The 19,878-nt window shown below is 42.8% G+C and overlaps 1 protein-coding gene across 2 annotated transcripts in view; it reads left to right on the forward strand.

Annotated features, from left to right (window-relative positions):
- AGBL1 (AGBL carboxypeptidase 1) overlaps positions 1-19,878 on the forward strand; it is a 932,974-nt gene that overhangs the window by 532,632 nt on the left and 380,464 nt on the right. For both annotated transcript variants that reach the window (XM_070775073.1, XM_070775072.1), the window contains exon 21: positions 2,934-3,110. In XM_070775073.1, coding sequence (XP_070631174.1) covers positions 2,934-3,110 — 177 coding nt within the window. The remainder of the gene's footprint in view (positions 1-2,933; positions 3,111-19,878) is intronic.

Genomic DNA, 19,878 nt, shown 5'->3' on the forward strand with positions numbered 1-19,878 from the left:
AGCTGACTCATTTGAAAAGACCCTGATGCTGGGAAAGATTGAGGGCAGGAAGAGAAGGGGATGACAGAGGATGAGATAGTTGGATGACATCACTGATTCGATGGACATGGGTTTGGGTGGACTCCGGGAGTTAGTGATGGACAGGGAGGCCTGGTGTGCTGCGGTTCATAGGGTCGCAAAGAGTCAGACATAACTAAGCGACTGAAGTGAACTGAACTGATGGAAACAAAAATGACCGCAAATAGCCAAAGCAATCTTAAGAAAGAAAAACATAGCTAGAGGGATCAGACTCCACGACTTCAGACTATACAAAGCTATAGTTTTCAATACAATATTGTACAGACTCAAAACTAGAAATGTTCTCTATTTATGTCTATTTAAGCAGTCATTTAAAGGCTTAGATAAGCAGATTCTATTTTTTCCCATGAATAGTTTATGAAGTACTCCCTATAAGCAGCACTGATCCATGTGCAGAGAAGATACAGACCTGCTCTCATGGAACTTCTAGGCTTCAGAAGAGATTGCAAATAAGCAACTAGTTACATACAGAAAATTATGATGAACACTTTAAAGGAAAAACACAGTGTGAGGGATCATGGGAAAAGAGGGACAAGAATAATGTGTACTAAGTCGTGTATGACTCTTTCGGCCACGTGGACTGTAGCCCACCAAGCTCCTCTGTCCATGGAATTTTCTAGGCAAGAATGCAGGAGTGAGTAGATATTTCCTACTCCAGGCGATCTTCCCAACCCAAGATTGAAACCACATCTCTTGCGTCTCCCACTTTGGCAGGAGGATTCTTTACTGCTGGTGCCACCTGGGAAGCTCCAAGAATGGATGAGTGAGTGAGTGAAAGTCTCCCAGTCATGTCCAACTCTGTGACTGCATGGATTGTAGCCTGCCAGGCTCCACTGTTCATGAAAGGCTCCTCTGTTCATGGAATTCTCCAGGCCAGAATACTGAAGTGGGTAGCCATTCCCTCCTCTAAGGGATCTTCCTAATCCAGGGATTGAACCCAGGTCTCCCTCATTACAAGTGGATTCTTACCGTCTGAGCCACTAGGGAAGCCCAAGAATACTGGAGTGGGTAACCTATCCCTTCTCCAGTGGATCTTCCTGACCCAGGAATTGAACTGTAGACTCCTAAATTGCAGGAGAATTCTTTACCAGCTGAGCTACCAGGGAAGTCCCCAAGAGTGGATAGATTAAATCAATTAGGAGGAATTGGAGAAACTCTGAGGATAACATTTATACTTCATTTCCCTTAAAATTATGATGCTATAGGTCTGAAGCCTATGTAGGAACTTAGAGATCATAGTAAATTACATTAATAAACACATTAATATATACTTATGTTCAATGTTTTTATAATTAATTATATTAATCCTTATATTAATCTGATAGCTATGTTAAGCATGGGGACAGTAAGAACCAGAGATATTAAGAGATTTGCTCAGTGTTCTAGAAATAAACAAAAACTGCATTTCTTGAAAAATAGTTCCTTAATTTACATTCTCATCCATTTGTTCTACTTCTCCAGCTTCTCCCAGCAATTTGTCCAAAGACTGACATTATACCATTTCTTATCTAATCTGTATACTTTTTTACTATGTGCTAATTTTTGGAGATTTTGCTAACACCGAAGTGAGAGAACCCTCTGTGTTCATATCACAAAAGTTCTGAACTGTCTAAATGTAGTATTGGTATACTATCAACTCTGGGATGCCATCCTTGGGGTTTGGGAAGGTCCAGGGACTAGTTGTCCCCTCTCTTTAGATAGACTAGGGTCTATTGATGCCTTCTGGCTTCCCTGGCGGTACCGTGGTAAGGAACCTGCCTCCCAGTGCAGGAGAGGCAAGAGGCGCAGGTTCGATCTCTGGATCAGGAAGGTCCCCTGAAATGGAAATGGAAACCTCCTCCAGTATTCTTGCCTGGAAAATCCCATGGACAGAGTAATCTGGCAGGTACAGTCCATGGGGTTGCAGAGAGTCGGACATGACTAAAACGACTGCACACACGCACAGGACATACGGTTACCTTCTAAATGGAAATTAAGTGACCTCACGTGGTATGTACGAATCCAGAGAGTATGGATTTTTATAAGTTTTATAATTGGCCCGACTTCAGATTTATAGATCAGAGGATGAGATTGAGAAGTTCATTTTGGCAGTTATACTCTTTCAGGAAGAAAAGTAACTGTATATGTGCTCCTGCTTAAGAAGCACCAGTGGTCCGTATGTCTGAGATAAGTGAAAACCCAGCCAGAAGACAGGGAGTCTGGGTTGAGCCACTCTCTAAATTTCAGGTCCCTGTGAAGTCTGTGGCTTCCCGTGGGGCTCAGCACAGTAATGTATGAGGCTGGGTATATGTTGCAACAGTGGTTCATAGTGATGCAGGAAGATGAGGTGGAAAGATCATAGTCTTTGGAGTTGGCCATGTTGGCATTTGGATCCCATCCCACCCACTTTGTAGTTGAACTTAAGCTAATTCTTTCTGACTTTTCTAAGCTTCAGTTTCCTCATCTTTAAAATGAATAAAAGGGGCTTCCCAAGTGGCACAGTAGTTAAGAACCTGCCTGCCAATGCTGGAGACCCAGGTTCGATCCCTGGGTTAGGAAGATCCCCTGGAGAAGGATATGAAAACCCACTCCAGTATTCTTGCCTGGAGAATCCCATGGACAGAGGAGCCTGACGGGATATAGTCAGTGGGGTCACAAGGAATCAGACATGACTTAGCAACTAAACAGTAACAATAACTACAGAAAAGGATTTAAAAATTGGTACTCAATACTTAGAATTGATATAAGATTTATAGTTGCATATATTAAGTGTTTGATATATTGAAATGCTTAATACTAAGAAGTTATTATTTTTTTTAATGATGCATAGATACAATCCTCTGCAACTCACCATACTTTGATTTTCTTAATTGTAGACTCTTCCCAAAATCCTTGATAAACTCGCACCAGCGTTTACCATGAGCAGCTGCAGCTTCCTTGTGGAGAAATCTCGGGCGTCCACAGCCCGGGTAGTGGTGTGGAGAGAGATGGGGGTGTCCAGAAGCTACACCATGGAGAGCAGCTACTGTGGTTGCAATCAGGGTCCCTATCAGGTATGTGAGGCTGAGGGATACCTCTGCTTTCTGTCCAGCAGCAATGCACCGTGATGGAGAGCTATTGCATACCCATTGATCCTTCTGTCTAGTCTGAAAGAGGAAGAAGTCTCCAGGAAAGTCTGGCCTAGCACCCTTGATCTTGCAGAAGAACTAGTTCAATGAATGCTTTCCCTGGCAGCACAATCTGTGTTGATCCTGGAAGCAATCTGTGGCTGCCTGCTGATTTGGTATTTCAATCGTCTGCCCTCTCTGGCGAGTGGTAGGGAGCCACCTCAGACAGGCACCCCTGCCTTTTATGGAACCTCTTCCTGGCCCTGTTTTATGTATGAGAACATTTTCTTTCCTTTTGCAACACGCAGACCAGTCCCCGATGCATCATCAAAAAAGGCATAGCTCAGGGCGTCGATATTGTCGAGACATATATGGTTGGTGTTTCTCTGTCTTTTGTGTTCAGCCGCTCTCTGTTATCCTGCTGTCGCAGAGCAGACAGAAGTGTGTGCCTGATGCAGGTCTCCCTGAGATGAGCGGGCCTGGGACTCGTGTCTTAACGGTGAAGGAAAGGCCTGGAATGAATCATATTCTTCCTACAGCTGTATTATCTGTATGAGCAGCTGGGTAGCTCTGAGAGCTGCTTGCCCCACTCCCCCACTAGAGGACCATAAATAAGGGGCATGGTGACAGTGCCAGGGCAATAGCCTCTTCTAAATGTGTTAGGCAAGATGACAGACTACTCCTGGGTGACTTCTATTCAACCCTAAGTGTTCCTGGACCTTGCCAGCGTTAAAGCCCACCGCGTTGGCTTTGATCCTCTCCTGGAACCATTAGGAAGCACTTGGCATCTCCATGATCCCGTGCTCGTAGAAATCTGTTAGCCATCAAAGGCAGTTCAGGGAGTGACAGGTGGGTGATGAACATTATCTAACTTCCCATCTGCTCAGAGATACTTTTCAACATAGGGCTCCTGACCAACCAGTTTGACCTATCAATTGTGTTAAATCGTCAGTTTGTCTATAAACAGTGGCCTGAAGAATTGTTTTTATTACTGAATTAATAAACGATGAGAATGAATTAATCTTTATTTACAAACATCAATCTGATTCAGAGTAAAGACCTCCCTCTTCCAATTAATGGCAGTACATTGCTTGCCTGTATTAACCTCTATGTTTCATGTATGAAATGCAGATACTATTAAGGATTCCTCTCCTTCCTGATAACCCTGGAGGAGGAAATGGCAGCCCACTGCAGTATTCTTGCCTGGAGAATCCCATGGACAGAGGAGCCTGCCGGGCTGCAGTGCATGGGGTCACTAAGAGTCAGACACGCCTGAGCGACTGAGCACACACTCATGCTCCTTCCTGCCAGGCAACATTTTTGTAAAGGTCGAAAGAAAATACATAAACAAAAGTACTTGGAGGGTTATTGCATTAGGATTCTGTTCACTCTCTTGACATTCAAAACCCATAGATAGGATTGGGGGAAAAAAAAAAAAATTCTGGACTATTGTGACTCAAGAAGTTACGCTTCTCGACTTGTGCCTCTCTCGCCATATGCTTCTCGATGGAAATGGGCCAGTCACTTGTTTAAAAGACAACTCCATGCATCGCTCACAGATTTATTGGATTGGTGACTTTCATTGACTTTGTTTCTCCAAGCACCAATTCAGGCTAACAGCTTCTAGTCACATAAGTATCAGTGCCATTCACAATAAATCAGCCAGACACTCAAAGGCGCTTGGAGCTGTTGTTTGAAAACTAAGTGACTCATAGGTTGAGGCCCTCACCAGCACTCCATCTTTCAGGCAACACACACGGTGTCTGTTGGAAATGGCAAACAGTGAAAGAAGCTCTCCCAGTGGGATGGCTTTCAGATATGGACTCAGCATTGGTGCTGTGAAATTTTCCACATGGCCTTTGCACGGGGTCTCTATAAGGAAGCACTGAGAAGGAATGGGCTCAGAGAAAAGTCCTAACAGTGCCAGACCTGGCTTTGCTTTCAAGATCCTATTCTGCATATGAAACACCTCTCTGAAAGGACTGGTTTTCCCTTCCCCTTTGTTTTTCTGCTCTTACAATTGTTGTTGAGCAACTGAGCAGAATTGCAGACTGAACAAGAGGATGGTGAGTAATTTTACATATTGGGGGGCCCCCTGGGGAGAGGAAGTTAGCCCAGAGTTGGGTGTTTTGGTGATTTTCGTCTGAGGTATATAATGAAATCTATGAGCTGTAAAGCTGTATAGAAATTTCCATCCTGAGCATACTGCAAATGACTTTTGTACTTTGAGAAGCCGAATCCCAGTTGAGTCCTGAGGTTATTATTCTAAGGTCATCTTTCCATTTTTTTTTTGTTTAGCATTACCATTTATCCAAAGATGGAGGGTGCTTAAACACCCCCATGAGGGACATTCCTTCCTTCCTTCATAAGAATATAAATATTTTTGTAGTTTCTCTGGTTAATGCAGCTTTAAAGTAGCTCCAATCATTTCTCCCAGCACACTAAGTATCTGATTTGATAGTACTGAAATGAAATATCATTTCTTACAGTGACATTTATGTTGGAACAACACTGAAGCATATAAGCTCTCACCTTCTAATAATTATTAATACTATGATATTTTCCCTTCTATTTTCCAGTCTATAGTTGACTAATGTTGAAAAAAAAAATCCTCCTTTTTTTTTTTTTTTCCTTTTGAAACATAGCCTGTACTGCTAGGTTATATGCTCTGATCCATAATTTGTATTTAATATGGAGGTCCCACCCACTGAGAGATTTACTTGTCTTTGGACTGGCCCAAAGCTGTGGAGATTGTTGAGAGGAAAAGCCAAAGTGGAATGATGCATCCTTTGGAGGCTTATTTTTTAAGTCACTCAGCCTATGTGGACAGCTGTGTGCTTTACACTGAGTGTTTGTGACTGGGGGTCACATGCATGGTGTGTTTGCATATTCAAAAGCTGATGACTGGGTCCCCGGGGGCTGCTGGTGGCTTAGGAGGCTAATGTGAACACTCCCACCCAAACAGGCTGTTGACAGGCTCCTTGGCAGTGTTGCTGACTCCTGGGATGGCCAGGAGGGTCTCAGTCAGAGGAAGGACAGAAGATGGGTGACTCAGCTGAGGTCTGAAGAGTGACTCAACTGCATGTTGACAAGCCCTACCTGCCAGCCGCTTGCATTGTATTGTGGACTCCCCAGCTATCCATCCTCTTTACCACCAAGAGAGAGATATTTCAGGAGCCCCAGCCTATTCAAATCATAGTACTGCCCATTACCCATCATCGTGTTTAGGAAAAAATCCAAACTCCTCATCATGAGGGAGGCCAACTCCTCACCATCAGTGTGAAGCCTTTGACAGCCTCCTCATTCATTATTTTTAAAGATTTTTTTAAACTCCTTTTTAACATTTACTTTTAACTGAAGAATACTTACAATATTGTGTTGGTTTCTGACATACATCAACATGGATCAGTCATAGGTACAAATATGTCCCCTCCCTCTTGGGCCTTTTTTCCACTTCCCACTCCCTCCCATGCCTCTAGATTGTCAGAGAATCCCAGTTTCAGTTCCTTGAGCCATACAGCAAGTTCCCACTGGCTATCTACATATATGCTTAGAATCTATGTTTCCATGCTACTCTTTTTTTAAAAAGATTTTTTTTTATGTAGATCATTTTTAAAGGCTTTATTGAATTTGTTACAGTATTGTTTCTGGTTTAGGCTTTTCGGCTTTTTGGCTGTGAGGCAGGTGGGATCTTACTTAGCTCCTCGATCAGGGATTGAACCTGGACCCCCTGCATTGGAAGGTGAAGTCTTAATCACTTCCCATCCCTCCTCATTCACGTTTTTATACCCAGTGTCTTCTTTAGTATGGAATAGGTGTTATGTATGTGTGTTGTCTCACCAATAAATGGATAAGTGAATGAATAAATGGTGATTTCCAGGTAGGGTCAGATGATTTTCCTCTGTCCATGGATAACTAGAAAAAGGAGATGAAATTCCCACCATGGTCTAAATGTGATTAGAAGCCATTCTAAAATTTGACTTTAAGAGTTGTAATTCATGGAAATGGAAAGTGTGTGGGTGAGACCGGGAAATGAATAAGAATGCAACTCAGACTTCTCAGGCCTGTCACTATATACTTGATTTAAGAGCATCTAATGATTCGTTCTCAGAGTAAGGCAATTCTAGTCCAGGTGTGGAACTTCACATGGCCACATTCTAATAACAGATTAGACAGGAAGACATACACCTGTGCATGTGGAAGAAGCTGGGAGGCACCTCCTACATCCCCCTGGAGAGATGCTGATTCCCCATTGGCTCACAGCTGCGTCCATCACCAGAAATTGCCTAGAGCTGGTAGAAGCTGCTTTGACCAAAGCCCTGGCTTCTCTGTGTGAGCCTGCATCCCACGGCTGGTCTATGTGGGGGTACAGTGCCTGGCCCAGTTGGGAAAACACCAAAGAGAGGGACATTCCAGCTCCAGAAGTCCATGTAGGATCATCTGAGCCTCAGCTGCAACTGTGTTGAAGCTCAGCTTCCTCCTCAGCCCAAGTCTGCTTTTCTCACCACTCACAGGTGGGATTATGTCATGTATCCCCCTTCTCTTGCAAATCCTTCTGCAAAACAGCTTATAACAGTATTTCACAAAGGCTTAAATTAGGAAACATAAATGTTGGAACAAAGCACCTAAGCTGTTGAAGATAGGTTGATAGGGATGAATTTCATATAAAAATTAAATCATCTCAACTTGGCTTTCAAGGCTCCCAGCGCTCTCTTATTCAACAGCCCACTCTATCCATGGGGTTTCCCAGGCAAGAATACTGGAGTGGGGTAGCCATTTACTTCTCCATGGAATCTTAGTGACCCCGGGATAGAACTTGCATCTCCCACATTGGTAGGTGGGTTCTTTACTGTGGAGCCAACAGGGAAGCCCCTCACACTGGTGGTCTACTGCTGTGTGGTCTAGAAGGGAGGTTGAGTATATTGGTTTCCCATGGCTACCTTATGAATTACCAAAAATGAACAGGGCTTCCCAGGTAGCTCAGGTGGTAAAGAATCTGCCTGCAATTCAGGAGACATGGGTTTGATCCCTGGGGTGGGAACATCCTCTGGAGAAGGAAATGGAGCCCACTCCAGTATTCTTGCCTGGAGCATTCTTGCCTGGAAAGAGGAGCCTGGAGGGCTGTGGTCCATGGGGTCACAAGGAGTTGGACATGACTGAGTGACTAACACTTTCAGGGGATTAAAACAGCACATATTTATTCTGTAACATTCCTGGAGACGAGAAGTTCACCATTCAATTCAGTTCAGTCGCTCAGTCATGTCCGACTCTTTGCGACCCCATGAATCGCAGCACGCCAGGCCTCCCTGTCCATCACAATCTCCCTCAAACTCATGTCCATCGAGTTGGTGATGCCATCCAGCCATCTCATCCTCTGTCATCCCCTTTTCCTCCTGCCCCCAATCCCTTCCAGTATCAGAGTCTTTTCCAATGAGTCAACTCTTTGCATGGGGTGGCCAAAGTACTGGAGTTTCAGCTTTAGCATCATTCCTTCCAAAGAAATCCCAGGGCTGATCTCCTTCAGAATGGACTGGTTGGATCTCCTTGCAGTCCAAGGGACTCTCAAGAGTCTTCTCCAACATCACAGTTCAAAAACATCAATTCTTTGGTGCTCAGCTTTCTTCACAGTCCAACTCTCGCATCCATACATGACCACTGGAAAAACCATAGCCTTGACTAGACGGACATCTGTTGGCAAAGTAATGTCTCGGCTTTTGAATATGCTGTCTAGGTTGGTCATAACTTTTCTTCCAAGAAGTAAGTGTCTTTTAATTTCATGGCTGCAGTCACCATCTGCAGTGATTTTGGAGCCCCCCAAAATAAAGTCTGACACTGTTTCCACTGTTTCCCCATCTATTTCCCTTGAAGTGATAGGACCACATGCCATGATCTTAATTTTCTGAATGTTGAGCTTTAAGCCAACTTTTCCACTCTCCTCTTTGATTTTCATCAAGAGGCTTTTTAGTTCCTCTTCACTTTCTTCCATAAGGGTGGTGTCATCTGCATATCTGAGGTTATTGATATTTCTCCGGGCAATCTTGATTCCAGCTTGTGCTTCTTCCAGTCCAGCGTTTCTCATGATGTACTCTGCATATAAGTTAAATAAGCAGGGTGACAATATACAGCCTTGACGTACTCCTTTTCCTGTTTGGAACCAGTCTGTTGTTCCATGTCCAGTTCTAACTGTTGCTTCCTGACCTGCATATAGGTTTCTCAAGAGGCAGGTCAGGTGGTCTGGTATTCCCATCTCTTGAAGAATTTTCCACAGTTTATTGTGATCCACCATTATGGGGTTAGAAATACCATGTTTTCTCTGAAAGCCCTAGGGAAGAATCTGGCTGATGGCTTTCTCTTCACTTCTGATGTTTGCTGGCTTGTAGACGCATCACTCGAATCTCTTCCCATCATCACCTGGTCTTCTCCACTTGTCTGACTGTGTCTCCATGTCTTCTCTCCTTTTCTTACAGGAACACCAGTTATATTGCATTTGGGACCCACACTCCTCCGGTATGACCTCATCGAAACTAATTACATTTCCAACAACCCTATTTCTGGATCAGGTCACATTGTGCAGTTCTTGGAATGACACTGATTTGGGGGAGACGTTATTTAATCTAGTGCACTGGGTCAGACAAGAAGGTACAGAATAGTTAGATCTAAGAACCGAAAAGAGGTTTTTATTTATCTTCATACTGCTGTGCTGTGAAGCCCAAACAGATGATCACCAGTCTTGTTTTCACGATCAAGAACATGAGAAGTTTTAGATTTTCTTGGAATTTCTTGGAAGACAAATTTGAGAGCTATGCCATAGATAATTAATTCTTTAAAAAAAATTATTTTTATTTATTTTTTAAGTGTCTGAGCCACCTGGGAAGCCCAAATTATTTTCACTTTTCTTTTAGATAATGAATTCTGTTTAGTGCTGGTTGAATATTATAACATACAATGCCCTTAAGGAAGCAATAATAACAAACAGTCTATGTTGTTTACTGTGTGTAAAACCTGGAAAGGCTACCCACTCCAGTATTCTTGCCTGGAGAGCTCCATGAACGGAGGACCCTGGCTGGGTATAGTCCATGGGGTTGCAAAGAGTTGAACACGACTGAGCAACTAACACACTCCACCAAAATCTTTGGTAGCTGTAAGTTAATCCATTTTTTTGATACTGCAGGGTAAAACACTGTCAATTTGTTTTATCATCATCACCACTGTCATCCTTGTTTTACTAATTGGGATACTTAGGCAGAGTGGTTAAGTAACTTATTCAATGCCATGCAGTTAATAACTTTTAGACTTAAGATTCGGAGAAAGCAATGGCACCCCACTCCAGTACTCTTGCCTGGAAAATCCCATGGGTGGAGGAACCTGGCAGGCTGCAGTCCATGGGGTGGCTAAGAGTCGGACACGGCTGAGTGACTTCACTTTCACTTTTCACTGTCATGCATTGGAGAAGGAAATGGCAACCCACTCCAGTGTTCTTGCCTGGAGAATCCCGGGGATGGGGGAGCCTGGTGGGCTGCCGTCTATGGGGTCGCACAGAGTTGGACACAACTGAAGCGACTTAGCCGCCGCCGCCGCCGCAGCAGCAGCAGCAGACTCAAGATGTGACTGCACGTACGTGTGGCCCTGGAATCTTTGCCTTTACCCGCCCTACTTTCTGCCTTGCTGAATGACACTGGTGGAAGGAATCCTGGACTTGGGAAACAGGTGACCCAGCTTCTGCTTTTGGCTATCACTAAGGAAATCTGCCCTTCGCAGGTAGCGCTAGTGGTAAAGAACCGACCTGCCAATGCAGGAAATGTAAACGACGTGGGTTCAGTCCCTGGGTTGGGAAGATCCCCTGAGGAAGGAAATGGCAACCCACTCCAGTACTCTTGCCTGGAGAATCCCATGGACAGAGGAGCCTGGCAGAAGGCAGTCCATGGGGTCACACAGAGTCAGACACAACCGGACGGCTAACACTTTCACTTTCAAGGAAATCTGCAACAATGGCTATGGGTTTCTTGTCTATAATAGGAAGACATAATTAGAACTAAGACATGGGCATGTGGTGGTGGTTTGCTCGCTAAGTTGAGTCTGACTCTTTGTGACCCCATGGACTGTAGCCCATCAGGCTTCTCTGTCCATGGGATTTTCTAGGCAAAAATACTGGAGGAGGTTGCCTTTTCTTTCTCCAGGGGATCTTCCTGAACCAGGAATTGAACCTGGGTCTCCTCCAGGGAAGACCGAAGACATGGGCATGGTCTCTGGTAAATTGTGTTTGAAATAGGCAGCCTTTGATGATTATCCATGGGGCTTTTGGGTTACCTAGACCAGGTTGACTTGGCATGATTTTGAAAGCCCTAAAAATCTTCAGTAACCACTGCTGGGCATGTGATTTTTCTAATGGGAAACTGCTGTGCTTTTATAAGCACCAATTAGCTATTTGTGAGGAGGAAATAGCAGCCCACTCCAGTATTCTTGCTGGAAGAATCCCTTAGACAGAGGAGCCTGGTGGGCTACGGTCCATGGGGTCACAGAGTCAGACACGACGGAAGTGAGAAGCAGCAGCTACTTGTCAGGAGCCTTTGTTCATCCATCCCGTCCTTTCACACCCCTTCATCCATCCTGACCTGTTTCTTTGTTGGCCTTTCCTGAGTAAACAAAAAGACTCTGGAGGAATGTAACACTATGAACCGACAGCTTTCTACCAGCGGGGAAAATGAAGGAAGCAGAGCTAGTCTTCAGTGAAACAAGCTATTGAAGTTTGTATCAGACAAGTCCCTGCATTGCTTCTAAACTCATTTTCCTTTCTGGTGACTGCTTTCCTTGTCCTGTCAGGGAACTACGGTTCTCACACAGCTCTTTGGACTTGACTAGTCTTTATTTGAGGACACTTCTCTTCCTCAGATGTCCTAAACTGAAAAATTGCCCCCCTGTCAGGGAATACACGTACATTCTTTCTCTCTCGACCAAACACATTTATGTGTACATATCATATGTGTACGCACATATTACCTATCAGTGGTTCCCCATAAATTCATACAGGAAGTATGGCTGATTTAAAAAAAAAACTATTTATCTTTTTTTTTTTTTTTATTTTCATTTTTTGACTGTGCCAAGTGGCATGTAGGATCTTGGTTCCCCAACCAAGGAAGAAACCTGCTTCTGCTTCATCGGAAGAGCAGAATCTTAAACACTGGACCACCAGGGAAGTCTCAGCTTATCCTTTAGTGTGGGTGTCTGTGTTAGACACCCAGGCTTCCCTGGCAGCTCAGACAGTAAAGAATTTACCTGCAGTGCGGGAGACTTGAGTTCAATTCCTGTGTCAGGAAGATCCCGTGGCCAAAGGAATGGCTACCCACTCCAGTATTCTTGCCTGGAGAATTCTATGGACAGAGGAGCCTGGCAGGCTGCAGTCTATGGAGTTACAGAATCAGACACGACTGGGCGACTGACACACTGTTAGACACTGATTTCCAAGGAGACCTCTGCACTACGCAGTCGTAACTTTGAGACAATTACCTGACCTCTACGAGGTTTAGTTGTAAAAACGATTTCCTCCCTATTCCTCCCTATGCAGATGCTGTTAAGACTGAATGAACAAATGGCTGTAAAACACGGATCTTTATTTTTCTAGTAGACATTCATATTTTTTTTAACCATCTGTACTATTATTGATGGTATGTAAAAATTTTTAATGATTACTTTCTCTTTTAATTTTAAATAAAGACACCTCAGCTCTAACTTTTACCCATAATTGTCTTATTCAGATCTTAATTAGAACCTTTGGGGTTGGAGATTAGGTTATCTGTGATTTTATTAACTTTGGTATGAAGCCATGGTTGAGAATCATAGATTTTGACTTTTACTGAGGCTAATAAACGCTGGACTGGAAGAAACACAAGCTGGAATCAAGATTGCCAGGAGAAATATCAATAACCTCAGTTATGCAGATGACACCACCCTCATGGCAGAAAGTGAAGAGGAACTCAAAAGCCTCTTGATGAAGGTGAAAGTGGAGAGTGAAAAAGTTGGCTTAAAGCTCAACATTCAGAAAACAAAGATCATGGCATCCGGTCCCATCACTTCGTGGGAATTAGATGGGGAAACAGTGGAAACAGTGTCAGACTTTATTTTGGGGGGCTCCAAAATCACTGCAGATGGTGATTGCAGCCATGAAATTAAAAGACACTTACTCCATGGAAGGAAAGTTATGACCAACCTAGATAACATATTCAAAAGCAGAGACATTACTTTGCCAACAAATGTCCGTCTAGTCAAGGCTATGGTTTTTCCTGTGGTCATGTATGGATGTGAGAGTTGGACTGTGAAGAAGGCTGAGCACCGAAGAATTGATGCTTTTGAACTGTGGTGTTGGAGAAGACTCTTGAGAGTCCCTTGGACTGCAAGGAGATCCAACCAGTCCATTCTGAAGGAGATCAGCCCTGGGATTTCTTTGGAAGGAATGATGCTAAAGCTGAGACTCCAGTACTTTGGCCACCTGATGCGAAGAGTTGACTCATTGGAAAAGACTCTGATGCTGGGAGGGATTGGGGGCGGGAGGAGAAGGGGATGACAGAGGATGAGATGGCTGGATGGCATCACTGACTCGATGGAGGTGAGTCTGGGTGAACTCCGGGAGTTGGTGATGGACAGGGAGGCCTGGCATGCTTCGATTCAAGGGGTCGCAAAGAGTCGGACACGACTGAGTGACTGAAGTGAACTGAACTGAATATCCATATATCTATATTTATAGATTTAGGTATATTGAAATAGCTTCTGTATGTATTATTTAGAAATTTCCTCTATTATCTACCTTTTATTCTATCAAAAGAATAATATATAATATTATTATTTTATTTAATAATATAATCTATATAATAGTTTATAGATGAGGTTCTAGGAAAGGGGAGGGAAACTTGTGAGTCTGCTCTTAGGGGAAGAGTGAGGAGTAGAGGGCAGGGCAAGGAAACAGATTTAAATTCCTCCAAAATTTCTGAATTTAAAAGCCTACTCTGGGACTTCCCTGGTGCTCCCATGGTTAAGATTCACCTTCCAAGGCCAGAGGTGCAGGATTGATCCTGGTCAGGGAGCTGAGTTCCCACATGACTCATGGTCAAACAGCCAAACATAAAGCAGAAGCGATGTAACAAACTCAGTAGAGACTTTTTTTTAAACCCTATTCTGATCATGAGCACAATTCCAGAAAATATTTTGGATCACTGTTCTCTTGGAAGTAATTTTTCTATCCTAGGGGGAACCTCATACGGACTATAACTCTTGCTGAGCTCTGAATGAGAGTCGAGGGGCATCTTAATTTCATTAATGTAATTTGAGAATTGTTGTTGTTGTTGTTCAGTCATTAAGTCATCTCAGACTCTTTGTGACCCCATGGACTGTTTCATTCCAGGGTCCTCTGTCCTCCATTATCTCCCGGAGTTTGCTCAAATTCATGTCCATTGAGACAGTGATGCCATCTAATCATCTCATCCTCTGCCACCCTTTTCTCCTTTTGCCTTCAATCTTTCCCAACATCAGTCTTTTCCAATGAATCGACTCTTTGCATCAGGTGGCCAAAGTATTGGAGCTTCAGGTTCAGCATCAGTCTTTCTAATGAATATTCAGAATTGATTTCCTTTAGGATGGACCAATTTGATTTCCTTGCAGTCCAAGGGACTCTCAAGAGTCTTTTCTAGCACCACAATTCTAAAGCATCAATTCTTCAGCACTCAGCCTTCTTTATGGTCCAACTCTCACACCCATACATGACTACTGGAAAAATAGTATTACTTAAAACTTTAATGTGCATAAAAATTACCTTGTAATTTTTGTGTATAGTGCAGATTTCTGAACCACATCTCTGTTAGACCTGGGGTTTGACCCAGGAATCTGCATTTCTTCAAGCACTCCTGGGAATTGCGATTCTTAGTCACTGAGAGATGAGGGGGGACACCCAGAGGTAAAAGGGGAGATGGTTTTGAAGCTAGTTTTTGTAGTTTCTGTTTTTGTTCTCTTTCTCCTGATTTGCTCTCGGCTACGGAGACTTTTTCATGGCTTTTATTGTAAAGTCTCAAATTTTCTGCTTCTCCCCACCTTTAAATTTTTTTTTTTTTTTGGTTTGTATGTTGTGTTTCATCTGTGTTGTAACTGGCTTAGTTCTCCCAGAAAAGTTGTATTTAAAAACTACCTAATATCCCAGTGAGTTGAAAGACATTTTTCGTTTTGTTTATTTTTCTAGTTTTTCGGACAGCATGAGGTTAAAGTTTCTTAAATTGCTTGTAGAACAAAAGGGTCTAGGAACTGATATAATTATACACCAAATTGTTTGCCTTTGTGTACACTTTTCTGGGGAAAGTGTCTACAGTTTTTTAAGATATTTTTAAAGGGAGAGCAACTACCCCACCCCCCAACACACACTCACACACACACAGACACACACACACACACACAAAGATTAAGAGCTCATACTTCAGTTTATTGAATCCAAGATTTCCAGGGAGCCCATCACAGCTTCCCAGCGTCTGCTTTTAAATCAGCCCAGAAGTGTTTGACTTGACTTTGTGAAAATCAAATGGGGTCTGTAAATTGCTCTCTACTTATCAATTAGTGCAAGAACAATGATGCATCTCATTAAGTGTGTATTAGAGTAACTTCAATCTAAATCTTCTGTGATTACCCATAGGACAATAATGTTTTCTGCTTTGTACAGGTGGTCATTTAGAATGAGAAGCAGTTCCCAAGCTTCACCTGGGATTAATGCACAGTCTCAGGCCCCACCTACTGCTTCAGGATCTGCCTTGTAATAAGATTCCCAGGTGATACATGTTCCTAGGAAAGCCCTGATTTAGAGCATCCTTGGTTTGCTGAGAGGGCTTTCCAGGTGGCTCAGTTGGTGAAGAATCTGCCTGCAATCCAGGAGACTCAGGTTTGATTTCTGGGTCGAGAAGATCCCCTGGAGGAGAAAATGGCAACCCACTCCAGTATTCTTGCCTGGAGAATTCCATGGACAGAGGAGCCTGATGGATTGCAGTCCATGGGGTTGCAAAGAGTCGGATATGACTGAGCATGCATGCATACGTACAATTGGTTGGCAGGGCCTTGAGAAAGGATTAGAGGTCCAGAAAGGGAAAACTTAGGGAGCTCTAACTTTTCTGTTAGACAAGGACTTTGTTCCCAGAAATTTTGTGAGCTGGAATGAGGTGCTGTATGTGAATGTGATTTAAAAGGTTAACATAATCCCTAATATGAGACCTTTAAAAAAATAGAGTATAATTGCTTTACCATGTTTTGTTAGTCTCTGCTGTACAATGAAGTGAATCAGCTATATGTATACATATACCCAATCCCTCTTGAGACTCCCTCCCACCCCCATCTCACCCCTCTAGGTCATCGCAGAGCCCCGAGCTGAGCTCCCTGTGCCGTCCAGCAGCTTCCCACTAGCTGTCGATTTTACACATGGCAGTGTATATATGTCAGTGCTACCCTCCCAGTCATCCCCTCATCTCCTTCCCCTGCTGTGTCCACAGGTCCATTCTCCAAGTCTGTGTCTCTCTCTTGCCTTGCAAACAGGTTCTTCAGTACCATCTTCAACAGGAGACCTTTTGTTGATATGTGCAACTATTTTAACGCTAGATGAGTTTGCTGTTGTTTTCTTCCCCACTGTACTTTCTGTTCTATATCAACCTTCTCCATTCTGGGGCTCAGAACAGAGGACCATTTCCCAAACATCTGCTTTGTCATTGGAATGACACTCCATTCCTTTGTAGAGAAAAATATGAAATCGAAATGCTAATCTATCATTTTAGTATGAAACTCTATTTGAATCTTTCATGTCAATCCCCTTTCTCTCTCTCTCTCTCTTTTTTTTTTTTATGAACAATGATTCAACAAGTGTTGCCTTAATTTTCTGCTTCTGTTTTGGTTTCTTAACCTCTTTGTATATCTCAAAACACATAATGAGCTATTTATTAACTCACTGCAGGCTTAATGATATAGTGAAATATGTTCCTCATTCTGTATCCCCTTATTCCATAAAGTCTGTCAGCCTTATGATTAGACTGTTAAAAGGAATTAAATAAAAATCAAGAGGCAGAGATGCTAATAAGGTTGCCAGCAGGGGCCTTTCCTGGGATTTCTAAAGCCCTGGGAGCTGTGAGTTTTAAATGCCCATTGTAGAAAATGGTTCATTGTATCAAAAATAAGGTCAGAATCAGGCAGCACAGGATAATCCAATGAGCCTCTGATGACCTCTGATAGGTTAAAAATAATTTGGCTTCAAAGGAGCAGGAAGAAGAAAAGATGGTTTATCTCTGTAAATCTTTCTCTCCTCATGTGATTAATGTAAATGCAAGAACCCAGATGCCCTAAGGGAGCAGATATAAAAACAAAGAAAGAATTCATTTAATATAGGTTTTTTTTTTTTTTTTTTTTTTTTTTTATCCCATTGCACAGCATGTGGGATCTTAGTTACCTGATCAGGGATCAAACCTATGCCCCTTGCAGTGGAAGTGAGGAGCCCTAACCACTGGACTGCCTGGGGACTCCCTAATCTAATTATTAAACATTTTGCACAGAGAAGATGGATTGGCCCAGCCTGAGATTCATTTCTCTGGTTCTTGGTGCATGATTGAGTTCCTTGGGGTAGCATCTCCTTACAAATGTGCTGAGAAGGCAGGATTCAGGTTTTGGAAGTATTATCTGTGGGGTTGTCTCCTCTAGAACATGGAGTGGACCCTGGACCACAATACCATCCTTAACTGGGGGTGGGGTGGGGGTGGAGGGGCAGGTAATGGTTCTATTTTTCCAGCTATTTTTTCCATATTATTTATCATATTTCACATCAGTGGAGTAGACTTGGAAATTTTTTATAAAACTGAGCAGTGATTCTCTTTACATCTATTTTCCATACATTCCATATAAATGAGAAGAGAACATCCCATGGACAGGGGAGCCTGGTGGGCTACGGTTCATGGGATCATAAAGAGTTGGACATGACTGAAGCAACTTAGCAGCAAAAAAAAAAAAAAAAAGAATACTTTGAACCGTGTTGTCAGAAGGTAGGCAGTAGACATTTTTATATAGATTTATAATTGTTTTATCAGTTAGTTAGCACATTTTTATTAGGTATCTACTTTGTTTTAAGCTGAAGCTAGGAACTTGAGGATATATATGGAAAGCTGAAAACACTTAGCCAAAGTCAGATACATGGTCAATTCATCTTCATTCTGCATTCATTCTTTCTTTCATTCATCATTCAATAAACATTTTAAAAAAAATCCAGACAATATGTTAGGTGCCAAGAATATGACAGAGAGTATATATGACAGCTTCTTACTCTCCCAGAGTTTATGGTTCAGACAGAAAGGAAGTTAATTAAGTAAGCAATAGCAACAGAGAGTCCTATAAAACAACTGGGTGCTGTAAGAAACACAGAAGGAGATCATTTAGACCTTCCTTAAATGTTTTTGAGCAGAATATAAATTATCCATTAGTTATTTTTGTTTTGCAAAATTGGGGGAGGTAACTTTTGTAATGAAATAGAATATAATTGATGGAAAGTAGCAAAGGCTCAGGAAGTTCTTGACTTTTGCTTCATCCCAGTTTCCTTTTATGCTTTCTTTCCATTGCCTATTTCTAAATCTCACTGTGGACTTCCATGATGGTGGCATGTGTTAGGCTGCATCTGGGTCCACTGGAGCACACAACTATTAATATAATATCCTTCTCCTTATTCTACCATGCCTTCCTTGGGAAGATACAGAAATGTTTTGCAGGTGTTTCTATGAGGCTTATAGTTGACTATAGCTCCCTGAAGACACACGGTCAAATCAGAAAGATCAAAAATGTCTCAAAATCCTTCTTAGGCTGATAATGAATGATGAAATACAAATAAGGGTAATCTTGATTACTTTGTGAAATGAATTTCTGTATATCTGCAAGTATTCCTGAAAGCAGCAGCAATTACAGCAATAAAAATACCTTACCTTTGCAGAGTGGTTTATAATTTGGAAAATGCTTTCATAAACTTTATTATCTCAGATGAGACAGAAAACCACCATAGACCAAGCATGAGAGAAAATGAAAGTGAGAGATAAGGAAAGTGAGTCAGGAATGAGATGGAAAGTAATGCAAAGTGTATTTCTGGCCAAATCCAGCAGGGAGGTTTGCTCATCTCCATGGGGTGTGTCCAGACAGGCTGTGTGGAACCATTTCCCAGAGGGGTTGTAGAGAGGGAAGAAGGAGAGACATATCTGCCTGCTGCAGGCAGCTCCCCTTCCTGTCTCCCAGTAGACCAAGTGTGTCCCCAGAGAGTTGAACTATTTGGCCTCTTTTATAGCCATTCATCTAAGTCCAGAGATGCTGAGAGGAGCTAGAAACTCAGGGTGAGGCTGGTTGGCCTGCTATGGTAGCCGGAATGGAGGAAGTTCTCTTTGGACAGTAACTGGTCTGCTCCAGAGTGTGGAGCTGTGAAAGCCCAAGCAGAACTTGGGTTTCCTAAAGGCTTCTTTGGTGGCTTAGTTGGTAAAGAATCCACCTGCTAAAGCAGGAGACTTGGATTCAATCCCTGGGTGGGAAAGATCCCCTGAGAAGGAAATGGCAACTCATTCCAGGATTCTTTCCCAGGAAATCCTGTGGACAGAGGAGCCTGGTAGGGTACAATCCATTGGGTCACAAGATTTGGACACAACTTAGTGACTAAAACCATGACCACCAAGGCAAAATTCTCCCACCA

This window comes from Bos indicus, chromosome 21 (assembly GCF_029378745.1).
Source record: "Bos indicus isolate NIAB-ARS_2022 breed Sahiwal x Tharparkar chromosome 21, NIAB-ARS_B.indTharparkar_mat_pri_1.0, whole genome shotgun sequence".
Lineage (NCBI taxonomy): Eukaryota > Metazoa > Chordata > Mammalia > Artiodactyla > Bovidae > Bos > Bos indicus.